Source organism: Chenopodium album, chromosome 2 (assembly GCF_948465745.1).
Source record: "Chenopodium album chromosome 2, dcCheAlbu1.1, whole genome shotgun sequence".
In the NCBI taxonomy this organism is placed as follows: domain Eukaryota; kingdom Viridiplantae; phylum Streptophyta; class Magnoliopsida; order Caryophyllales; family Amaranthaceae; genus Chenopodium; species Chenopodium album.
The window spans coordinates 35,842,311-35,862,784 of NC_137835.1; the positions used below are offsets into that span (position 1 = coordinate 35,842,311).

General features: G+C 33.5%; 2 protein-coding genes across 2 annotated transcripts; one reads left to right on the forward strand and one right to left on the reverse strand.

The window, feature by feature from the left end:
* Positions 1-6,661: 6,661 nt before the first annotated feature.
* On the reverse strand, positions 6,662-12,211 carry LOC145571487 (protein FAR1-RELATED SEQUENCE 5-like). Its single transcript, XM_081630524.1, has 11 exons — positions 11,680-12,211; positions 11,333-11,565; positions 10,765-10,848; positions 10,620-10,688; positions 10,485-10,543; positions 10,346-10,361; positions 8,117-8,647; positions 7,605-8,005; positions 7,062-7,511; positions 6,838-6,852; positions 6,662-6,710 (listed from the first exon to the last, which is right to left on the reverse strand). The coding sequence occupies exons 1-11, from the start codon at positions 12,209-12,211 to the stop codon at positions 6,662-6,664; spliced, it is 2,439 nt and encodes an 812-aa protein (XP_081486650.1).
* A 4,930-nt stretch (positions 12,212-17,141) lies between these two features.
* Positions 17,142-18,474, forward strand: LOC145571499 (uncharacterized). The gene is made up of 2 exons (XM_081630534.1): positions 17,142-17,706; positions 17,834-18,474. Exons 1-2 carry the CDS (start codon positions 17,142-17,144, stop codon positions 18,472-18,474), a joined length of 1,206 nt encoding a protein of 401 aa, XP_081486660.1.
* Positions 18,475-20,474: the final 2,000 nt, after the last annotated feature.

The window sequence follows — 20,474 nt, forward strand, 5'->3', positions numbered from 1 at the left end:
TTGTTTACTCTCTTATCTATGTGTATAGGTACTCAATGCATATAATCATGTGCAAAGATTTTGGATTGAGCTCCTTGAGAAGAAGCACACCAATGATTGCTTGCATTTGGAAAAGCAACAAAGACGAGGAATTAGAAGAAATTGTGGACAATGTGCTCAATTGCGGGTTTCAACACCCACCTCACATTTGGTTTACTCTTTCCTTCTTCCCTCATCTTGGATTCGCTTTCTTAATTGCATTTGGATTGAATGATTATGAATTGTTGTGTGAATGAGTTTTCTTCCTTCCCCTCCCACCCACCCTTTGTGCCTTTATTTTGAGCATTGAGGACAATGCTCCATTCTAGCTTGGGGGAGTAGCTATTCGCTAGCTTGGGGGGGTTATCTATATCTCTTGGTGGTTTCTTAATCCATAGTCTCATGATTGCTTGATTTATTTCTCTCATACTTGCCAAAGTCTATTATTGAGATTGGTTTTCTATGTTTGGATGGCCATGAGCGCCTTATTGAGTTGACTTTTGGTATATGTAGTTTTGATTGATCATGCTTTCATATTGCACTATTGTATATGCATTCTTGAGTATTGTTGGTTTAGTGAATATTTGTGTGTATAGTGTCTTTCCATGGCATTCAAGGCAAGTTTCAAAATGTTTTGTTTTAAACTTGGACATAATTGGGCTTAGCACCTAGAATACCCTCTTTGCTAGTTGTTAGAGGTTTTTGTGCACTTGAATGTCGAGGTTGGTTCACACATATAACATTGCCAAGGTAGTAGAACTTAAGGGCTATGAGACCTTAGCTCACTTGGTTTGTGGTAAGACGGTTGTCGCTCTCTAGCTAGTTGAAGCTTTAAAGGTGATTTTTGCTACTCCACTACCGTCATTTTTGTGAGGATGTGTCTATTTTGTTCTAGCCTTCTACATTTCTTGCATGTGTGGCGTTTGGATCCTTGGCATTGCTAGCTTATATCGAGAATTTGGCTTAATCTACCCAAGATCGAGACCGAACCAACCTAGGGGAAGACAAAGGCAATTAGGATTTTTGTTTTGTTTTATTATTTTCTATTCTTTTATTTTTCTTTTGCATTTGCTCATTTAGTAACCCAATTTGAGCCATTTACCCTTCTTTGGCATAACCACATTACAAACCAATGGACCTTTGCTTTATTTTCACCTTTATTAGTTTTTGTGAAGCATTCTTGGGACTTGATTTGTATTTTTGGTTAATGAAAGTGAGAAAAAGAATGAAAAAGAAGTGAAAAACTCAAATTTTGGTACTTGTGTTTATATTTGTTATGTTAAATGGGTTGAGTAAATGAGAAGAAAATAAAGGAAATGAAAGAAAAAGCCGCTCAAAGTTAAAAGAGGCGAGAGCAAAGAATAAAAAGAAATGAAAAAAAAAAGAAGAAAATATTGAGAAAATACAAAAATATTTGTTGTTTGGTTGAAAAAAGAGTAAGCTTGGGGGAGGTGTTGCTAGAATTTTTGATTTGAAAGTTGGTAGTTTATTGAATTTGAATTGAGGAATGATCAACCTTGCTTCACTTCTAAGTTTACCACCAATTTCCAAATTTATTTCCACACCCTTTACCCTAGCCTAAACGTTTCAACCCTTTTAAGACCTTTTGACCTTAGTGAGGTTTAGTTACTACCGATGGAGGGTAATCAAGCCAAGCCTATTGAGCGAGCTATCAATGCCAAGATGTCGGGTAGCCTAAATGTTTTTCATTGATTATTTCTTCCGATTCCTTCGAGGAATCTCGAGATATCACCTTAAAAGTGGATGCAAAACTAGTGAGGATGCGGAAGTTTGGTTGGAGATAAGGAGGAGTGTAAGTCCCTCTAAGTTCTCTACCCTTTGCATGCTTTATGTGTGCATCAACCTTAGCTATTCTTTTGCTTGGCTACCTTTAATATCTATAAAGGATTGTATTCTTGTGCATTTAGCCCATTGTTTGTGTTTGGTTTGAAATATCAAAACTCGAGTTTTCTTGATTTCACCTTTGCCTTGAATGTTATGTTTTGTCGAGAGTTGTGGGATAAACCTCTTAGGAAACCCTCACGAGACCTCACTCGTCCTCATAGGCGACTTTGGGGTTTTAAGGGCTTGTTGTAGCTAAAAACAACCGTGATTCCTACGACAGTGAGTTAGTGTACATTCTTTCTCTTTGTTTCTATTTTGTTTCTTTTGCCTTTAATAATTCCATCTCGTTCTCTTTTGCCTTAGCTTTGCTCGAGGACGAGCAAAGGTTTAGCTTGGGGGAATTTGATGAGTGACATTTATGTCACTCTTAGGGAGTAGTTTTAGAGTCATTTTCGTGTTTATTTTATCTTATTTTCCCTTTCTTTCTCTTGTTTTCTTTTTAATAAAGTTTCTTGTTTATTCGGTAATTTTGGAGCGTTTTAGTTTATTTTCTTTATTTTATTAGCTTTAGTTTATTTTCGTATTTTATTTTACTTTGTTTGCTTGTATAGTTTTTGTTTTATTTTTATTAGTTTAGTTTTATGTCCCTTATTTTCTATTTTATTTTATTTATCTCTATTTTATTTATTTTATTTTTATTTTGTCTTTTGATAATGCCCTCGTGTTTTTGTTGTAGGTCGAGTTTGGTGTTTTGGGTTTTAAAGTCGTGTTCGAGTTCAAAGTCCGGGATTCGAGGTGCAAATTTGTTCTAAAGCTGCTGCCCTGTTGCTGCCAGCTTAAACTACACCACCCTTCATTATCCTACACCACACCATCAGCAACAACAACAATTCCCCTGCTCCTCTTTCCCATCCAATCAGCCAACAACAATTACCACCAACCCATTTACCATCACCAACAGCCACCACGTACTTTACCCCGCAGCACCAGCCACCACCAAACCACCTGACCACATCACAACCAACACACACGAGCCGCAGCAGCACCAACACAAACAAACTGCAACCCAGCCTCACAACAGCCCGCATCACCCCGCAACGCCACCAGTCCAACCTTCAACCACCAATTCACTCACCCGCTGCAACCCCTCACACCACTCACCACCAGTCCAACTTCCAACCACCAGCCAACAACCACCTGACCGCCACAGCAACCACAATCACCCACCAATTCACGCGCCCACTGCACCAGCCACCTAGCACCGCACATCCCCTGCTTCACCCCGCAACAACACCAACGCAATCCGCAACAACACCAACGCAATCCCCAACACCACCAACACCAACGCAATCTGCCGCACCTAAACCAGCAACATCAATCCACCAATTCACACAAGCATTTCGGCCCCTCAATTAAGCAAAAATCAGATTAAATTTTGATTTTAATCAAGTTTGAGCATACCGTTTGTGGTTCGGTCGAAGTTCGAGTCAGAGACTTTGTGGGTTTCGTTAATCGAAGAGGAGTGGTCGAATACCCATGGTTCGACCGAACCAACCCCGTAGTTCGGCCGCACCAACCCATGGTTCGACCGAACCGCTTCACGAGCTATGCACGCGAGTTTTAATGAAAATTGGACGGCCACGATCTTGGATGCTTGATGAAGATGATGATGATAAGCGGTGATGATTTATTATTTTGATGCGTGGTGATGGTGATGAATGGAAATCGGGGAGCTGATGTTTGGATGGTTTTGGTTTCCTTTTTCTTTTTCTTTTATTTTTACTTTCTTTTCCTTTTCCTTTTCTTATTTTCTTTTCTCTTTTGTTTTCTTTTTCTATTTTTATTAGCTTAGTATAAATACCCAATTTTGGGGTAATTAGAGGGAGAATTGAATAACTATCTATTCCTCTCTCTAATTAGTTTTAGGTTAGGTTAGGATTAGTCTTCTTTGGTAGAGAGAGAAAGTGAGGTTTTCTTCATTAATGAACTTGGATTTTGAAGAAGGAGCTTGTTCAATCCTTTGTAGACCTTCATCTTCAATTAATGATGCAAAGGAGAAAATTAAGACAGCTCATTTGGTATGTCTTATTATTCATGTTTATTAAACTACATTGTATGAAATTATGATTTTGAATTTGTAAACTAATAATTGTAATTTTAATGACAGATTTTTGTTCCAATCTGTATGAGTAACCACTATAGTTTAATAGTGGTTAACTTTATGAATCAGACCATTCAGTACTTGGATAACAAGGAGTATGATGACAGGCACAAGCCTTTCTACAGAATTCTTGGATCTATTGTGGTAAGATTTTTTTTTGTTTATAAAAAGTAAATTATTAAAGTAAATAAAATTACTATTAAAGTAAATGAAAATGTATTAAAAGTATAGATTATAATGACAATTAAAAAATAAAATAAAATATAAAGTAAAAGATGATCTGATTAAAGTAAATAATATTTTTATTAAAGTAAAAGAATATCTATTAAAAGTACATATTTTATTACCTATAAAAATATAATATAAAATATAAAGTAAAAGATGTTCTAATTGAAGTAAATCATATGTTTATTTAATTAATTTATACTATAAATTTGTTTTACTTATATATTGCTTTACAAATGTTAAAGGTGGAGGAAATGTCAAACTTTCTGAAGAGAATTAATCATGAAAAAGCTGATGAAATTCTTGAATATGAGTTTGATGAAGTTAACTTCAAGTGGAAGACACCAAGATATACTCTTGATTGTGGTGTTTTTGCAATGGCATAGGATTAGGAACAATAATAGAGGTAAGTTACCATACTTATTTTTAAAGTTGTTACACTCTAGAACTAATCTATACTTAGAGTATAATTTATTTATAATTTTTTTTACAGGAATTTGCAAGACTGAATCACCATCATATAAGATTAGTGCTTGACCTACTTCTCAATGAAAGAAATCAAATGAAACAAATTGCTAACAAATGTTGAGGATTGGGAAGAAAAGAAAGAATCAGAACAATTGTAAATGATATCAGTAGACTTGAATATATCATAGATATTTAGAGTACTTGAACTTGTGTAGCATTAATGCAAAACTTTTGTTAAGTAGTGGTTGAAGATAAGTTATTGGTGCAGCTTCAAGTTCTGCAACTTGTAGTTCTGCTGCTGTAGCTTCTACTTCTGCGGTTGCAGCTTCAAACAGTGCTACTAATGCTATAGTAGCTAATGTTATGTCTCTGTAGTTATATGTGATTTTTTGTGATGGATGAAAAGAGCTTTTGGGTTGGTGCAGGTTTAGGGAAATGAAATTCAGGGACTGTTGTATAGCAATTTGGTAGTTCTAGTATAATATTAGGCCTTATTTTGGTTAGCATCAATTATAAATGTAAAAATTATGTGATGCTATTTGTAATTAAAACTATGGCTTTAGCCACTTAATATAATATTTCCAGTTTGTGTTAAAAAAAGAATACATATTATATATCTAAGTTAAATTATTAGGATTGTTCTTTCTCAAAAATGATGGTAGATATAAAAGTATATGTAAATAGTGTTAAAGTAAATAACAATGTGTTTAAAGTAAATGAAAAAAGTTTTAAAAAAAATCTTTCTGAAATGTGGTGTTCGATTTTAAAGTAGAGAAAAATACTTTTAAAGAAATAAAAAATGAATCAAAAGTAGAGGTGGAGATGGGAAAAAGTATTAAAGTCAAAAAAATGTTATTCGATTATAAGTAAATGAAAATAATGTTAAAGTAAATAATACTATGTTTAAAGTAAAAGGAAAAAAGTTTTAAAAAAAATTTATGAAATAAGGTGTTCAATTTTAAAGTACAAAAAAATATTGTTAAATTAATAGAAAATGGATATAAAGTAAAGGGAGAAATGGGAAAAAGTATTCAAGTCAAAATCGTTGACCCAACCCGAATGACCCGACGCATGACCCAAAATTGACCCAAAATCATTAACACAAAAAATGACCCAAAACTCGAAGTTAACTTAACCCAACCCATACCCAACTCGAAAATGGAGTTGACCTAATGTTGACCAAACACCCGAAGTCACCTGACCTGAAGTTGACCAACTCGAATTTGACCCAAAGAGTTTGACCCGAAGTGTTTAACCAACCCGAACATGATCCGAAGTGTTTGACCTGAAGTGTTCTACCAACTCGAATGTGATCATACACCAAACTGGGGATGGGTCAAGTCTCCTACTTCATTTGCCTCACTAACATTTGGCCTATGTTGATCGAATTACAACCGGCCTTACATCTTATTAGATTTGGTACAAGTTTAGGTGAGTTTAATAACCGGTCAAATTACATTCAAATAAAGTCAATAATTAACGGTTAGAAAATTAACTCATTCTAGAATTTTAGTCAAATTTGGTTCAAGTCAATAATTTTACGGGTTATAATCAAGTTGAAATCACCAAGTCAATAATATATGGGTTACATTTGGGTCGGGTCATTTACACGTCAATTCATGTTCAAAATCGGTATCAAATACTCTTGTCAACTCGGGTTCCATGAAAATATGACAAGTATTTTAGAACAAAAAATGGATATGGTAACAAGTATTCTAGGACAAAGGGAATAATACAAGAAATTATCTTTAATTTTGTAAGTAAGAACATTATATAAATCAAATAATTCATATGATATAAAATATGATAAACGTAAATGAAATATTTCATAAAGTTAAAGTATAATAACTAAAAGTAAACAAACTAAACTTAAGTTCTGTAGTACAATTACTTATAGTAAATGTAAAAATATTACAATAATAAAAAATATTTGTTCATTAAATCTTAATCTTGATCTTCCAAAACATCTTCTAATTTCCAAGTATTAAAATAACTGCACAAAAATAAACATCAGTTATTTGTCACAAATTAAAGTAAATAAATTAGAATGTAAAGTAAATAAATTACAACTTAAAGTAAATAGAAAACGTAAAGAGGTAAAATACCAAATAAAAAAATACCAAGTATAATAACACCTGCAAAATAAAAAGTAAATGAAGTTACTGTTAAAGTAAATAAATAGAAGTTTAAAGTAAATGGAACACACTTAAAAGTAAAATACCTGAAAGACTACTTGTTTGGACAGTTTCTACTGTCATGGGAAACACTAGATTGCCCACAAGCTCTACAAGTTCTACCTTTTTTAGATTTTTATTCACTAGCTATTTCTTTTGCACTCTTCAACCTCTTTGAACTTCTGGCAGAACCTTTATTAAGACACTGATTTGGAGGCAAGACATTTACATCAACTTCATTTGACCCAACCAAAATTTGAATATCAGCATCTTTCACCTCTTTTGAACTAGGTGCATTTTCAGGATTATTCTTTGATATCATCTGCTCCTCAAATGAAGATAATGTCCTAATCAGCTCAGATAAATCATCCTCAGATTGGTCAGTTAAACTCACACAACTGAAAATCTTGGACCATACATCACTAACCAATTGCTTATTCTTATCATACTTAGAAGCATCATCTAGAGCAACATCTATGACAGAAGCTTTCTTCATAACATCTTTTCTCCAACGATTCAAGATATAAGCATCAGGAATTTCACGTATACATTTGCCTTTCATAACAAACAAAATGTGTCTACATAAAACACCTTGACTCTCAAACATTCTACAAGTACAACTTTACTCATATGTTGCCAAGTCAAAATTTACATCAAAATTTTTCCTTTTCTCATGATCAACAATAACAGAAAACTCCACACCATCTCCATACAGAGAACTACAACTTTCAACACCACATGAAAAACAGGATCCCTGGCATTCTTCATGAAAATCATAAAATATGAAACGAGTATAAACAACAGCGGCATGCTTTTCCAAATGTAAATTAGTAACCAATTGAGGCTCAAGTTTATTAAGCCTGTACAACTCATCCTGTTCATGCCTTTGAGCATCAAGAGCAGTTTCATAACGGACAAAGAATTCAACACAGGTCACATGAGGGTTTGTAAAATTACAAAAGAAACTATTTTCACCTTCAGACCTAGATGTAGAACGCAGTAACCCACCCATAAATAAGTCCCTAAAATATGCAGGAATCCAAAGATGTTTAATCTTAAACATGTATGCAAACCACTCATGATCAACAAGGTTAAACTCCTCCATAACACTATTCTAGCCATCAACAAATACATTAGGATCAATCTCTCTATCCCAAACTACTACACGTAGCTTTTTCAGGAAATTAGTTTCATTACAAAAAGCAGTTCCAACCTTTTCAGGTACCTTCCTCATTATGTGCCACATACATAGCCTATGTTTAGTCTTGGTAAAAACCTTTTCTATGGCAATACCCATTGCAGGATCTTGATCAGTGATAATACAAGAGGGTTCTCTTCCCATACACTTCAAAAAATTTTGAAATAGACACACAAAAGAATCTATGTCTTCTTTAGATAATAGAGCAACACAAAATGTAACACATCTCTTGTGATTATCAACACCAGTAAGAGGACAGAAAACCAATGAATATTTATTTGTATCATAGGTAGAATCAAAAGATAGAGAGTCCCCAAATAATTGATAATCTCTTCTACCAATAGCATCAGCCCGAAAGACACGGGTCAAATGCCTACTTTCATCAACACAGTAATAAAAATAATAACCCCCTTTACTAGTTTTCCCTTTTTGTTCAAGGTTCTGAACAAACATTGCACCATCAGCATTAGAGATATAAACTTTCAAGTCCCTAGAAAAATTTTTGAAACCATTTTTACTGCCCCTGACATTTTGAAACCCACCACAAAGTTCATGATCCTATAAGACATAACAGCCCCTATATTTAACTTTGAGTTGTCAAAAATAAACTTCTTATGAGCAAAATTTAAACCAACTTCATTTTTAGTAACCTGCCTAGTAATAGGTGTAGAAAAAGGGTGAGAATGAGATTAATAAAAACAATACAACATATACTTCCCACTAGTACAAAACCTAAATTTTATTTTAGCAGGACAACCAACTCTCTTCACAGTCTTTCTCTTTAAACAAGCAATATTTTCCGAAAGTAATATTTTCATATTTTTTTTCTTTTTTTACAAAAAAGAAATATAATCATTTTTAAAAATCATTTTATTATAATAAAATGAATGTAAAATGAAATCTAATATATAATTTAAGAGTTTTTTTTCCAACTTTCATTCACAGTACTCCAAATTCCCATCCCTGAAATTCTAGCCATCCTATTTTTTATTTATTTATTTTATTTATTTATTTATTTATTTTTTTGAAAAAAATAACCAATAACCATCGTTGTTACTCATAACTACCCATATCACTCAATTAAAATCTATCCCTCTATTAAAAAAAAAACCAAAACAAAATAATAATCACCCTTTAATAACGCGTCCGGATCCTCTAGAGTTGGAGGAAAACTCTACCATGTAGAGTTGGTCTTATCATAGCCCTTCATATATATCAACGGTTGATTGCCTTCAATCTTCCACTAACTTTATAAAAAATTAAAATAAAAATAAAAAAAAGAAAAGAAAAGGCAATCACCCCAATTACATTCTGTACTTATTTTTTTTCACCTCCCTCACTACATTCTCTCTCATGCCTCATGGGTCTTCATTCTCCATTATTGTCCAAAATTCTCATACCTACGGCAATTTTTAGCTTTCGATCGTCAGTGAAATCCATCAAAGTATCACTTGACATCTAATTAAATCAGGTTTGTATTTCTTGAATTTTAATTTTGGATTTGTTTTGGTTGAATTAGATAAATTTTGGGGGTTTTGATTATCGATCTCTATGATCTTTGTGAGCTGCAATTGCGTAATTGTTGTTGATATATTGTGTGCTAAAATAATACTTCGTAATTGGTTTTTCGTTTATTGGAGCTTGATGGGTTTAATTTTGTTGCTATTATTTTTTAATTAGTTTCAATATTTGGGGAAATATAATCTTGATTATATCATGGTTAATTAGTTTAAACTTGGCTCTGGATTTAGACAGATTTTGATCAGACATGAATGTGTAGTAGTTAAAAAGGCTTTTGTTGCTTTTCACCCATTTTAATTTACTTTTCAAACTATTGAATTTTGTTCCTAATTTCTACTACACATAGTGTTGTAATTAGTGGAACTTATATTAAAGTATATGACAACTACATTCATTTATAGTAGTATGACAAGCTACCTCTCCTACTAGAGCTTACCTAGCTACTTCGGCTACTTGAATTTGGTATGCCACTAATGTCTAGCCTATTAGCTCAATATGGTAGAGCCTTGTGCTAAAGCACACAATGAAGTAGGTTCAAATCCTACATAGGCTACACAATTATGAATAAATGTTTGAGTTGTGATAAAACTAATTGAGATAATAACATTTTATAAAATGAGCATTTGGATAAATTCATAATGATGTATGATTACATAGAATAAAAAAACATGACTCTTTCTTCATCAAACTTAGCTTGCACCATGAGCTTCAACTTGCAAAGCAACCTAGAGGGACCTCAAGCATCACATACCTACATCCATGTAAAGAACAAAATGTCACTATGTGAACTCACACATAGCTTGTACTACCTAAGTATCACACAATTTATAGGAATTATATAACATTTAATATACCTCGTTGGTTTACATTTTACATGTTGCTAAAATAGGTCTGGGGATTGAGCTCAAGAATAGAATTTGGTACATTCATAGCCTACAAAAAGTCATTGAAGATGTATTAATATAAGGTATTACTTCTAAATGCAGATTATATTATTTACAACATACACCTGAGTTTGAAATGGGACCTCTTTCCATGTGTTATAATAAGATGAAGCTTCACTTCCATAACATTCACCCTATGTTACAAAACAAAAAGCTCAGTGACAGAGTACAACATAAATAAGAAAAATTTAGTTGTGTAATGATGCTTACCAACAACACTTGTGTATAATTGCTCCAGGGGACTTCAAGATTATCATAATTAATCTCATGTGGCATATTATAAATTTCTCCTTGCTGTAAAATTACAAAAAAGAAACAAAAAAACAAACACAAGAAAATTAAAAAAAGTTCAATTTAATGTAAACTATTTTATGAAGTTATGATTATGGCTTTACCTGTGGTGGTATATTTTCTGAATTTGGATGATCTGGCACTTTCTTCTTGTTATGTTTTTTCTGCTTTGACCGATCGGCTTGAGTACTTACATCATGAAATTTTTCAGTCCAACTTTTTCTTCACTTTCCTCCTTTTTTCCCTTCTTTTGGTTTCAAAGTAATATTGTTAGGAACACATGCTTGTAGTTGTTCACTTGAATTCACATCAGTAGAAGCTCTACCCTTTGCGATAGCAAGGCTCATAAATAACTTTTCAACCTTAGAAATCAAATTGTTTAACCCATCCTCTAAAAGTGATGATGATTCTTCAAAATTAGAGGCTCTCGAAGCAACTTTCACAAATTTTGGACACAATGAATTTATATCAACGAGTAGCATCCAACTGAGGGTCCTAGAAATGTTTCGGACAACCATTTAAAAGATTCAGTTGTTTCATCGTATAAAAGAGCTGCACCAAAAACTGTTATCTCCCTGAAATGGTTAAAACCAACAAATACACCAAGTGGTCTATGTTCTTTATTTGTACCAAAGGTAGTATCAAAGGCAACTACATCTCCAAATAAAGCATAATCAATAAGCATTTTTGCATCAGCCCAAAATATGTTTGTTATTTGCTCTTCACAATCCAATTGAATTGAGTATTGTAATGAAGGGTTCTCCACTGTTTGTAAATGAAAGTATTTTAATAAAATTCCTGCTTCTCCATACATCATATCTCTTTAGCGCTTACTTCGTAGATAATTTTTATGGTCTCGATGAGTGTAGCCAAGATTGGAATAACCACCCACATGAGCACCGATGAACTCATGAGCTGCTCTAGGACGAATTCCAGAATCATCCGCAAGTTCAATTTCAATGGCTTGTATTTCAGAAATTTTTCTCTGCGACGACAACAAGTGGTTGGTTTCCGGTGGATGAAGTACATGATTGTGTTCGGATACAAAATCATGAACTTGGTATTTACCTATAGATCTAATTAATATAATACCGATGCGGACCTTGCATCCGGTTCTTCTTTCAGCTCGAGAATTGGTTGTCAAGTGGTCTCGTTTGTCAGGTTGACGAAAACCCTCTTTTGAACAAACAAATCTCCTAGAAGTTACCTGTCGATCCTTGCTCCTGTTCTCATAGTGCTTACGAACATTAAATCCCATCTTCCCTCCATATTGTAGCCAAAAATTCGAAGCATCCTCCACCGAATCAAATTCCATGCCTACCCGAGGAACCCAATTTTTTTCTACTTCGTCGTTACGATCTTCCATTTTAAGACAAATAAATTTTATTATAGCTATTAGTATGAATCATTAAAGATGATCATTCAAATTATAAATAATTTAAAGTGTAAAAATAAAAAAATTATAAAAAAAAACTGAAGTTTTTGAATGGAAATATAAATTAAAATAGGGCATATATTGGAGCAATTTTATCTTACTTGTATTCGTTGAATGAAAATACGAAATCACAAATTGTAGACTTCTTGATCAAATGTTGCGCCTTGAATTATTGTTAATGGTAGATGATTGTTGCATTAATTTTTTTAATGTGTATATATATAGGTTTAAAATATGGGGAAGCAAATAAAAAAAAATTACTTAACAATGGTGGAGATCATATAGACTCATAAGAGTGAAGATTACGAATCATAGTAGTAAATTAAATATTTTGGTGGGAAAATAAGATGAATATTTTGTGGGAAAAGTATTGAAGCAGCTAAGCAATTTAGGCGCCTACTTCGGTAACTGCAAATTGCCTTTTTTTTAAAAAAAAGTTTTTATAAAGTTAGTGGAAGATTGAAGGCTATCAACCGTTGATATATATGAAGGGTTGTGATAATCCCAACTCTACATGGTAGAGTTTTCCTCCAACTCTAGAGGATCCAGACGCTTTAATAACTATCACTTCTACTATTTTTTTTTCTCATAATATATATACTACATATATCCCGTGGTACACTTTAGTTATTGTAATCTTTTATATAATTTAAAAGACGTTTTTTACGAGAGTGCCCCAAATCCCCAATCCTACACTCTCATTCACTCCCGCCTTATTTTCCTTATTTCCTCTAAACTGCCTACTCTAAATATACATAATTGAATTTCAAAAAAAAATAATAAAAAATAAAACACATAAATCGTGGTAGGCAGTTACCTACACTCCACCACACTACTCCATATTTGCACACACTACAACAGAGTATGGATTATTTGTATTACTACTATACTTTGCAATACTCATTTCACACACACAGTACAAAAAAAAAAAAAAAAAAAAAAAAAAAAAAAAAAGAGAGCAGCACAAATCTGATAGAGAGTACATTATTGTTTGGGGTTTCAATCAGAGATAGATAATCCTACTCACTACGACAGATTGAATTGAGGTAAAGATTAAACTCTTTATTCATAATTCTATTCTCTCTTTGTTGATTGTTTTTTTTTTTTGTACGTAAATATCATTAAGGAATTATATAAAAGATTAACGAACGAAATTTTATCATTGAGGAATTATAATCATTAAGGAAATTTGATCATTAAGGAAATTTGATCATTAAGGTTACACCGTCATTAAGGAATTAGGATATTTTTTGAATACTTTTTCACTCCTATTTTACTTCTTTAATACATTGGTTGTGATTTATAAAATTGCTTACTTTGAGGTTCTGTATATTATTGGAAGATTAAATTGAGGTAAAGATTAAACCCTTTATTTTTGTGAATTTCTTTTGTATAGATATTAGAGTTTTTGATTAAAAGATTATCTTTTGTGCTTAATTTAACGCAAATGGATGTGAGTTTGTTGGGAAATTTGGTCAACATGGGGTTTTTTGATTGGTTTGTGGAGAGATTATTTGATTAAATTAGAACTCCACCATAAAGAAGTAAACAGATGAAGTGGTTTGGGTATTTTAGTTTTAAGGTCTTTAGAATGTCATTTATAGTACTCTTGGATGTTGGAAGCAATTAGTGAATGGCAATCTTTGTTTTAGTTGCAAAGTACTTACTGAGATTTGAATTATTGATTTATTGAATTGGTAATTTGCAGGATTCGAGTGTACCTCTTTCGGCCGAAAAGCTTGAGAGAAAGAACAGAAGGTTTGTAGTACCTAGATATTGGATTATTTGCTCAAGTTTATTATACAGTAGGATAATTATTGTAAATCTAATACTGTTTATTTGATTGTATTTTTTTATTACCATATAAATTTTACGAATGCATTACAAATTAAACTTTATTGGAAACTGACTTCCTATCTAATACTTATTATAGCACGAGAATAAATTTCTTATATTGTATAAAGGTTTAATTTATCTCTTTCAACCAAAAAAAAAATCTATTATGTTATCTAATCCCCTACTCACTACGAAAGAGAATTGATACAAGAAATTGCTACACCACTTGTAACTAGGTGGTTGGTTTTAATTTAATTATCTCTTTAATAGTTTTTTTTTTTTACGTATGTAAATATCAAACTTCTCCCCTAAAAACAAGGTGGTATAGTAATTTTTAATATTCATGGTTTTTTTTTTCTACGTATGTAAATATTAAACTTCTCCCGTACAAATAAGGTGGCTTAATTTATCTTTTTTTTAATATATATATATATATATATATATATATATATATATATATATATATAATTTCCTCATTTTTGCCACCTAATTTACTACTCCGAAGTTTACTAATTTTGCAGAAACACACTCTAAAAAATCAAACAATACAGACAGTTATATGAACAACCTTCTTATACAAGTCTACAACAACATTTTTCCTTAATTGAGGATTAGCAATAATTCCCTCAAAAAAAAAAACACAAAAAAAAAAAAAAAAAATTAGCAATAATAATGTTGATCCCTTGACCACGATTCTACTACTATTTCATACATGTAACGTAGAATTCAATAATAGGTTTGACAATTTTTTTAAATGAAATTGAGTTGGTGTTGGAGATCGTTCATTAATTTTTTTTTTTTATTGTTCCATTTTTTAACAGTTTATAAAACACTCCGTTGACTGTGTTCCCCCTTTATCTTAAACTAGTATTTTAGCCCGTTCGATGCACGGGCTGGTTATTTTTGTTGAAATGTGTTGCATATATATATTTGTGTTATATGTGTCGATGTTGTTTTGGATTTTAGTTAGGTATATATATACATAGATATTGCGTGGTATGAAATGACTTATTGATTTAAGTTATATTTTAAGTTTAGGAGATGAAAATATTATTTTATTGTCTATGTAATTAGTTTAACTTTAGTTTATCATGGTAGAAATGAAACTCTTCATTTTCTTATTACTTAAATTTGCAAGTCTTGGAATGCATAAAGACTTAAAACATTATTTATTTTACTCTATTGAAAGATTAAGGGAGGTGACATGTGGCATATGAGTGATTGGTGACATGTGGCTTAGTATGAATTTGTGGTTAGAGTTTTTAAATACTAGGTATAGATTTCTACCCTCTACAGGTATGAACAATTTATTGTACTTTAATTTTGGTAATGTGAATTATCATGTATATTTAGGTAAAATGAGGAATTTATCCCATGCTAGAGGGACATGCTATTAATTTGCCACTATTGTACATTACATACATATATTAATTTGCCACTACTAGGATTATAACATTGTAAATTGTTACAACTTACTTATATTAATTAATGTTCTTTCAAATTATAATATCGGTTCTTATATATTTATCTCTTGATTATTGTATAATTACTAGATTAGAATGGACATACGTACAAGTATTTATCGATTCAGAGAGAATTTGCAACACAAACATGCTAGATTAGCTGTTAGGCGAAGGTTACTATTCAAACGCACTACAAACCATGAAGATCCTATTTTCAAGCATCGTCGTTACTTATTGGAGAAAGAAGCACGATCCTTGCGACTATTAATGATGCAATTACGTCGATCTACACATCAATATCACGATGTGACACGTGAATTAGTGGATCAATTTCCTAATGAGATCAATATGAATGGTACTTAATTATAAGAACTATTAATATTTACTTTATAGTACTAATACCTTGCAAAAAGGATTCTATTAAATTTTTAAAAACTTTCATTCCAGAAAGCTCACTTAATGATGGGTTGCAATTACGTCGATCTACACATCAATATCACGATGTGACACGTGAAGTGGAGCAATTTGCTAATGAGATCAATATGAATGGTACTTAATTATAAGAACCATTAATATTTACTTTAATAGTACTAATACCTTGCATGAAGGATTCTATTAAATTCTTAAAAACTTTCATTCCAGAAAGCTCACCTAATAAGGGGATAGACAATGATGCTAGACCTGTTGAGCAAATTGTCGGAAGGATAGGTAACCACCTTGCCAAGCTACTTAACCACACACATTATTGATATCAACATTGTTAATTTATATTCACTAAAATAAATTATTTGTATGTAGAAGTGACTCATCGATGTCGTAAAGATGAGTTTGATAGACGTTAGGAGTTTGGACCTAGAACGGTTGTGTGTCCTAATTGCAAGGCCCTTATGTGGATAGAAGAAAGGGTAAAGAGTAGCAATAAAACACACCCAAGGTTCAATCACTGCTGTCAAAGTGGGCACGTTATATTGCCGCTTTTACCTTTAACACCGTCATTTCTACATTCAATTTTGCCATGTCAGCAATTTCGAAGCAATATTAGAGCTTTTAACTCTATGTTAGCTTTCACCTCTATGGGCGGTCGGATTGATAACATCGTGAATGATGGTAGAGGCCCCTATGTCTATCGTATAAGTGGTAGCAATTACCATCGAATTGGAACTTTACTTCCTGAGCCTGGAACTGGGCCAAAGTTTGCACAGTTGTACATTTATGACACTGAAAATGAAACATCTAACCGACTACGTTACATGGGGGGTGCAGAGGCTTCTTCCCTAGATCCAACAATTTTACAAGGACTACAAATAATGCTTGATGATATCAATCCTTATGTCGCAGTATTCAGAAATGCCAGAAGTATGTTGCACGATCAAGGTGAGCATCAAGATTTGAGAATAAAGCTTATTTGCGCAAGAGAAGGCAGACAATATATCCAACCAACCGCAAGTGAAGTGGCGGCATTGATGGTAGGTGATGGAACTGATGACATAGGTAATCGGGATATCATATTACAAAAAGTAGATGGTGGATTATAAAGGATTGATGAAACTCATCCAAGTTATATGCCTTTGCAATACCCACTGTTGTTCCCTTATGGTACTGATGGATGGAGAGCTGGGATACCTAAGGTGTCCGGTACAAGTACCAGTCGAAATACCGTGACAATGAGGCAATTCTATGCATTTAGGATACATAATAGGGAAGAAGAAGGTGACACCTTGATAGATGTTGGCCGGTTACTGCAACAATTTAATGTTGATGCATACGCTGCAATGGAACAATATCGATTGCTTTTTATAAGGAGAAATCAAGGTAGGCTTCGCTCTGATTTATACAGTGGACTCCAAGATGCAATCACGGCTGGAGATGTGAATGCTATTGATGTAGGCCGAAAATTCATATTGCCATCGTCCTTCACACGAAGCCCTCGTTATATGGCCCATCATTATCAAGATGCTATAGCAGTTGTCCGTGTTTTAGGTCCACCTGATTTGTTTATAACTTTCACTTGCAATCCAAACTGGCCTCAAATTGTAAATGAGATATTTATACGTGGAAATCGCCGCACTGAAGATAGACCAAACATTGTAGCGCGTGTTTTCAAGATCAAATTGAAAGAAATGCTTCGTGATTTGAAGGATTAATGGAAGTTTGGAAAAGTCATTGCTGGTGAGTTTTGTGGTTTAATTATACAATCTTACTATATTTCTTGACATATTACATTAATTAACATGTGTTATATTTCATGATATAGATTTTTATGTCATTGAATTTCAAAAGCGAGGACTACCACATGCGCATATTCTCATAACATTGGCTCCAGAAGATAAGCCTAAGTGTCCAGAGGATATCGATGTAATTATCTCTGCGAAAATCCCTGACAAGGATAGAGATCCTTTGGCATATGAAACAGTTACCAAGAACATGCTCCATGGACCATGTGGGCCATGTTTAATAGATGGAAAGTGTTTAAAGCATTTCCCAAAGAAATTTTGTGCAGAAACCACCTTTGATGAAAATGGCTTTGTGCAGTATAGACGTAGGCAAAATAGACAGCCTATCATTGTTAATGGAAGGGAGGTTGATAATCGTTGGGTGGTACCATACAACAGAGATTTATGTGTTAAGTACAATGCACACATAAATGTTGAGCGTGTTGGTGCGGGAAGTGTGGTGAAGTATTTATACAAGTATGTTACTAAAGGTCAAGATCGAGCAACAGTTGTCATTGAAAACAATTCAAACACACGACGCGGTCAAGAGGTACGACAAGCAAGTAGGGTGGATGAGATACAACAATATTTAGACTGTCGGTATGTATCTTCCATTGAAGCATACTGGAGAATATTTGAGTTTGATTTGCAACATCAATATCCTTCAACGGAACTACTTTAGTTTCATCTACCTGGTGAACAATTTGTGGTTTTTAATGATAATGATGATCTGCATACAACCCTTGAACAACCGAGATTGCAACAAACCATGTTAACTATGTGGTTTCAAGCTAACAAGGATTTTGCAGAAGCAAATCAATATACTTACCAAAATTTTCCAACGGGATTCAAATGGGATCGTTCTTTAAGAAGGTGGACACAACATATTAATAGACCTTACATTGGTAGATTGCCTTTTGTTCATCCAAATTCGGGGGGACGTTATTACTTACGGTTGCTTTTAACTAAGGTCTGTGGAGCAAAATATTTTGAAGATATACGAACTGTTAATAGTTTCATCCACCCTACCTTCAGATCCGCCTGTCATGCCATAAGGTTACTTGACGACGATAATGAGTGGCATGCAACTTTGTCAGAAGCATCTACCTGGGCATTGGGTTCACAATTGAGAAATATGTTTTGCGCCATATTGATGTTTTCAGAAGTAAGTGATCCAAAACAGTCGTGGGAACAACATTGGGGTGAACTTACTGATGACCTTGAGAGAATGATGCAACATCAGACTAGAAACCCTAATTTACGATTAACACCCGAAGAGATGCAGAATCAAGGATTACAAGAGATTGAGCATATCTTGAATAAACTTGTAAAGTCATTGACAGATTTCCCTGACATGCCACAACCTTCTTCAGAGATATCACGCACTGCCTTAAATCGGTTGATAAGAGATGAACTTGATTATGATACACACGATGAGGCCAATAGAATTGATACCTTAGTTAGAGGGTTAAACATGGATTAATATAGAGTATATGCTGCAATACTCGATGCACATTCTCGAGATGTAGGTGGGCTGTTTTTTGTCTACGGTAGTTGTGGGACAGGAAAGACATACCTCTGGAACACTCTGATTGCAAAATTCAGATCAGAAAGAAAGATTGTGCTCTCCGTGGCTTCATGGGAATTGCTACTTTATTATTGCCTGGGGGTAAAATTGCACATTCAACTTTCAAGATTCCTTTCGATCCTAATCAACATTCGGTTTGTAACTTCAAAAAAGACTCAACCCGTGCTGATTTGATCTGTGAAGCATCATTAATTATATGGGATGAGGCTCTAATGACCCATCGATTAGCATTCGAGGCGGGAGATCGACATTTCAAGGACATTTGTAATGACAATAGAGTTTTCGGAGGTAAATTGGTTGTTCTTGGTGGAGACTTTAGACAGATACTTCCTGTGGTGCCAGATGAAAGACGAGAATCTATTGTTGCGGCTACCTTGCATCGAGCATCCTTTTGGAGAGAGTTACAAGTTATGTGCCTAAGGATAAACATGCGTTTATGTCGAAGTGAAGTTTCTCCGATACCCTTGAGCGAATTCGAGAATTTGCTGATTGGATAATAAAAGTTGGAGAAGGAGATATAGCAGGAGTGCCCAATATAGAGGAAGGGGAACCAAATTGGATTAAAATTCCACATGATTTTTTGATAACCGATGATGAACATGGTTTGCAAAATCTCATTAACTTTGTCTACCCCAACTTGCCTTCAAATTACACGGATTGGGAGTACCTCAAGGATCGCGGGATTCTAGCACCAACAAACAATGATGTCGATGAGTTAAATTCAAAAATTTTATCAATGCTACCAGGAAATGTGCAGAGATATTATAGTTCGGATTATTTGGGTCATACAGGAGATGGTGGGTTCCTTGATAACATGGAGCCTATGGAATTATTGAACTCATTAAATTTGTCGGGTCTTCCTAATCATTGCTTAGAGTTGAAGGTTGGTGCTTCGGTAATATTGATGCGAAATATGAACCAATCCATGGGGTTGTGCAATGGAACACGCCTTATTATCAAGAAGTTGGGTAATAGGGTGATTAAAGCATAAGTGATCACTGGTCCAAGAGCTACAGAATCAGTACTTATTCCACGAATTGATTTAACGCCTTCTAACAAGAAGATAGATCTTCCTCTTAAAAGAAGGCAATTTC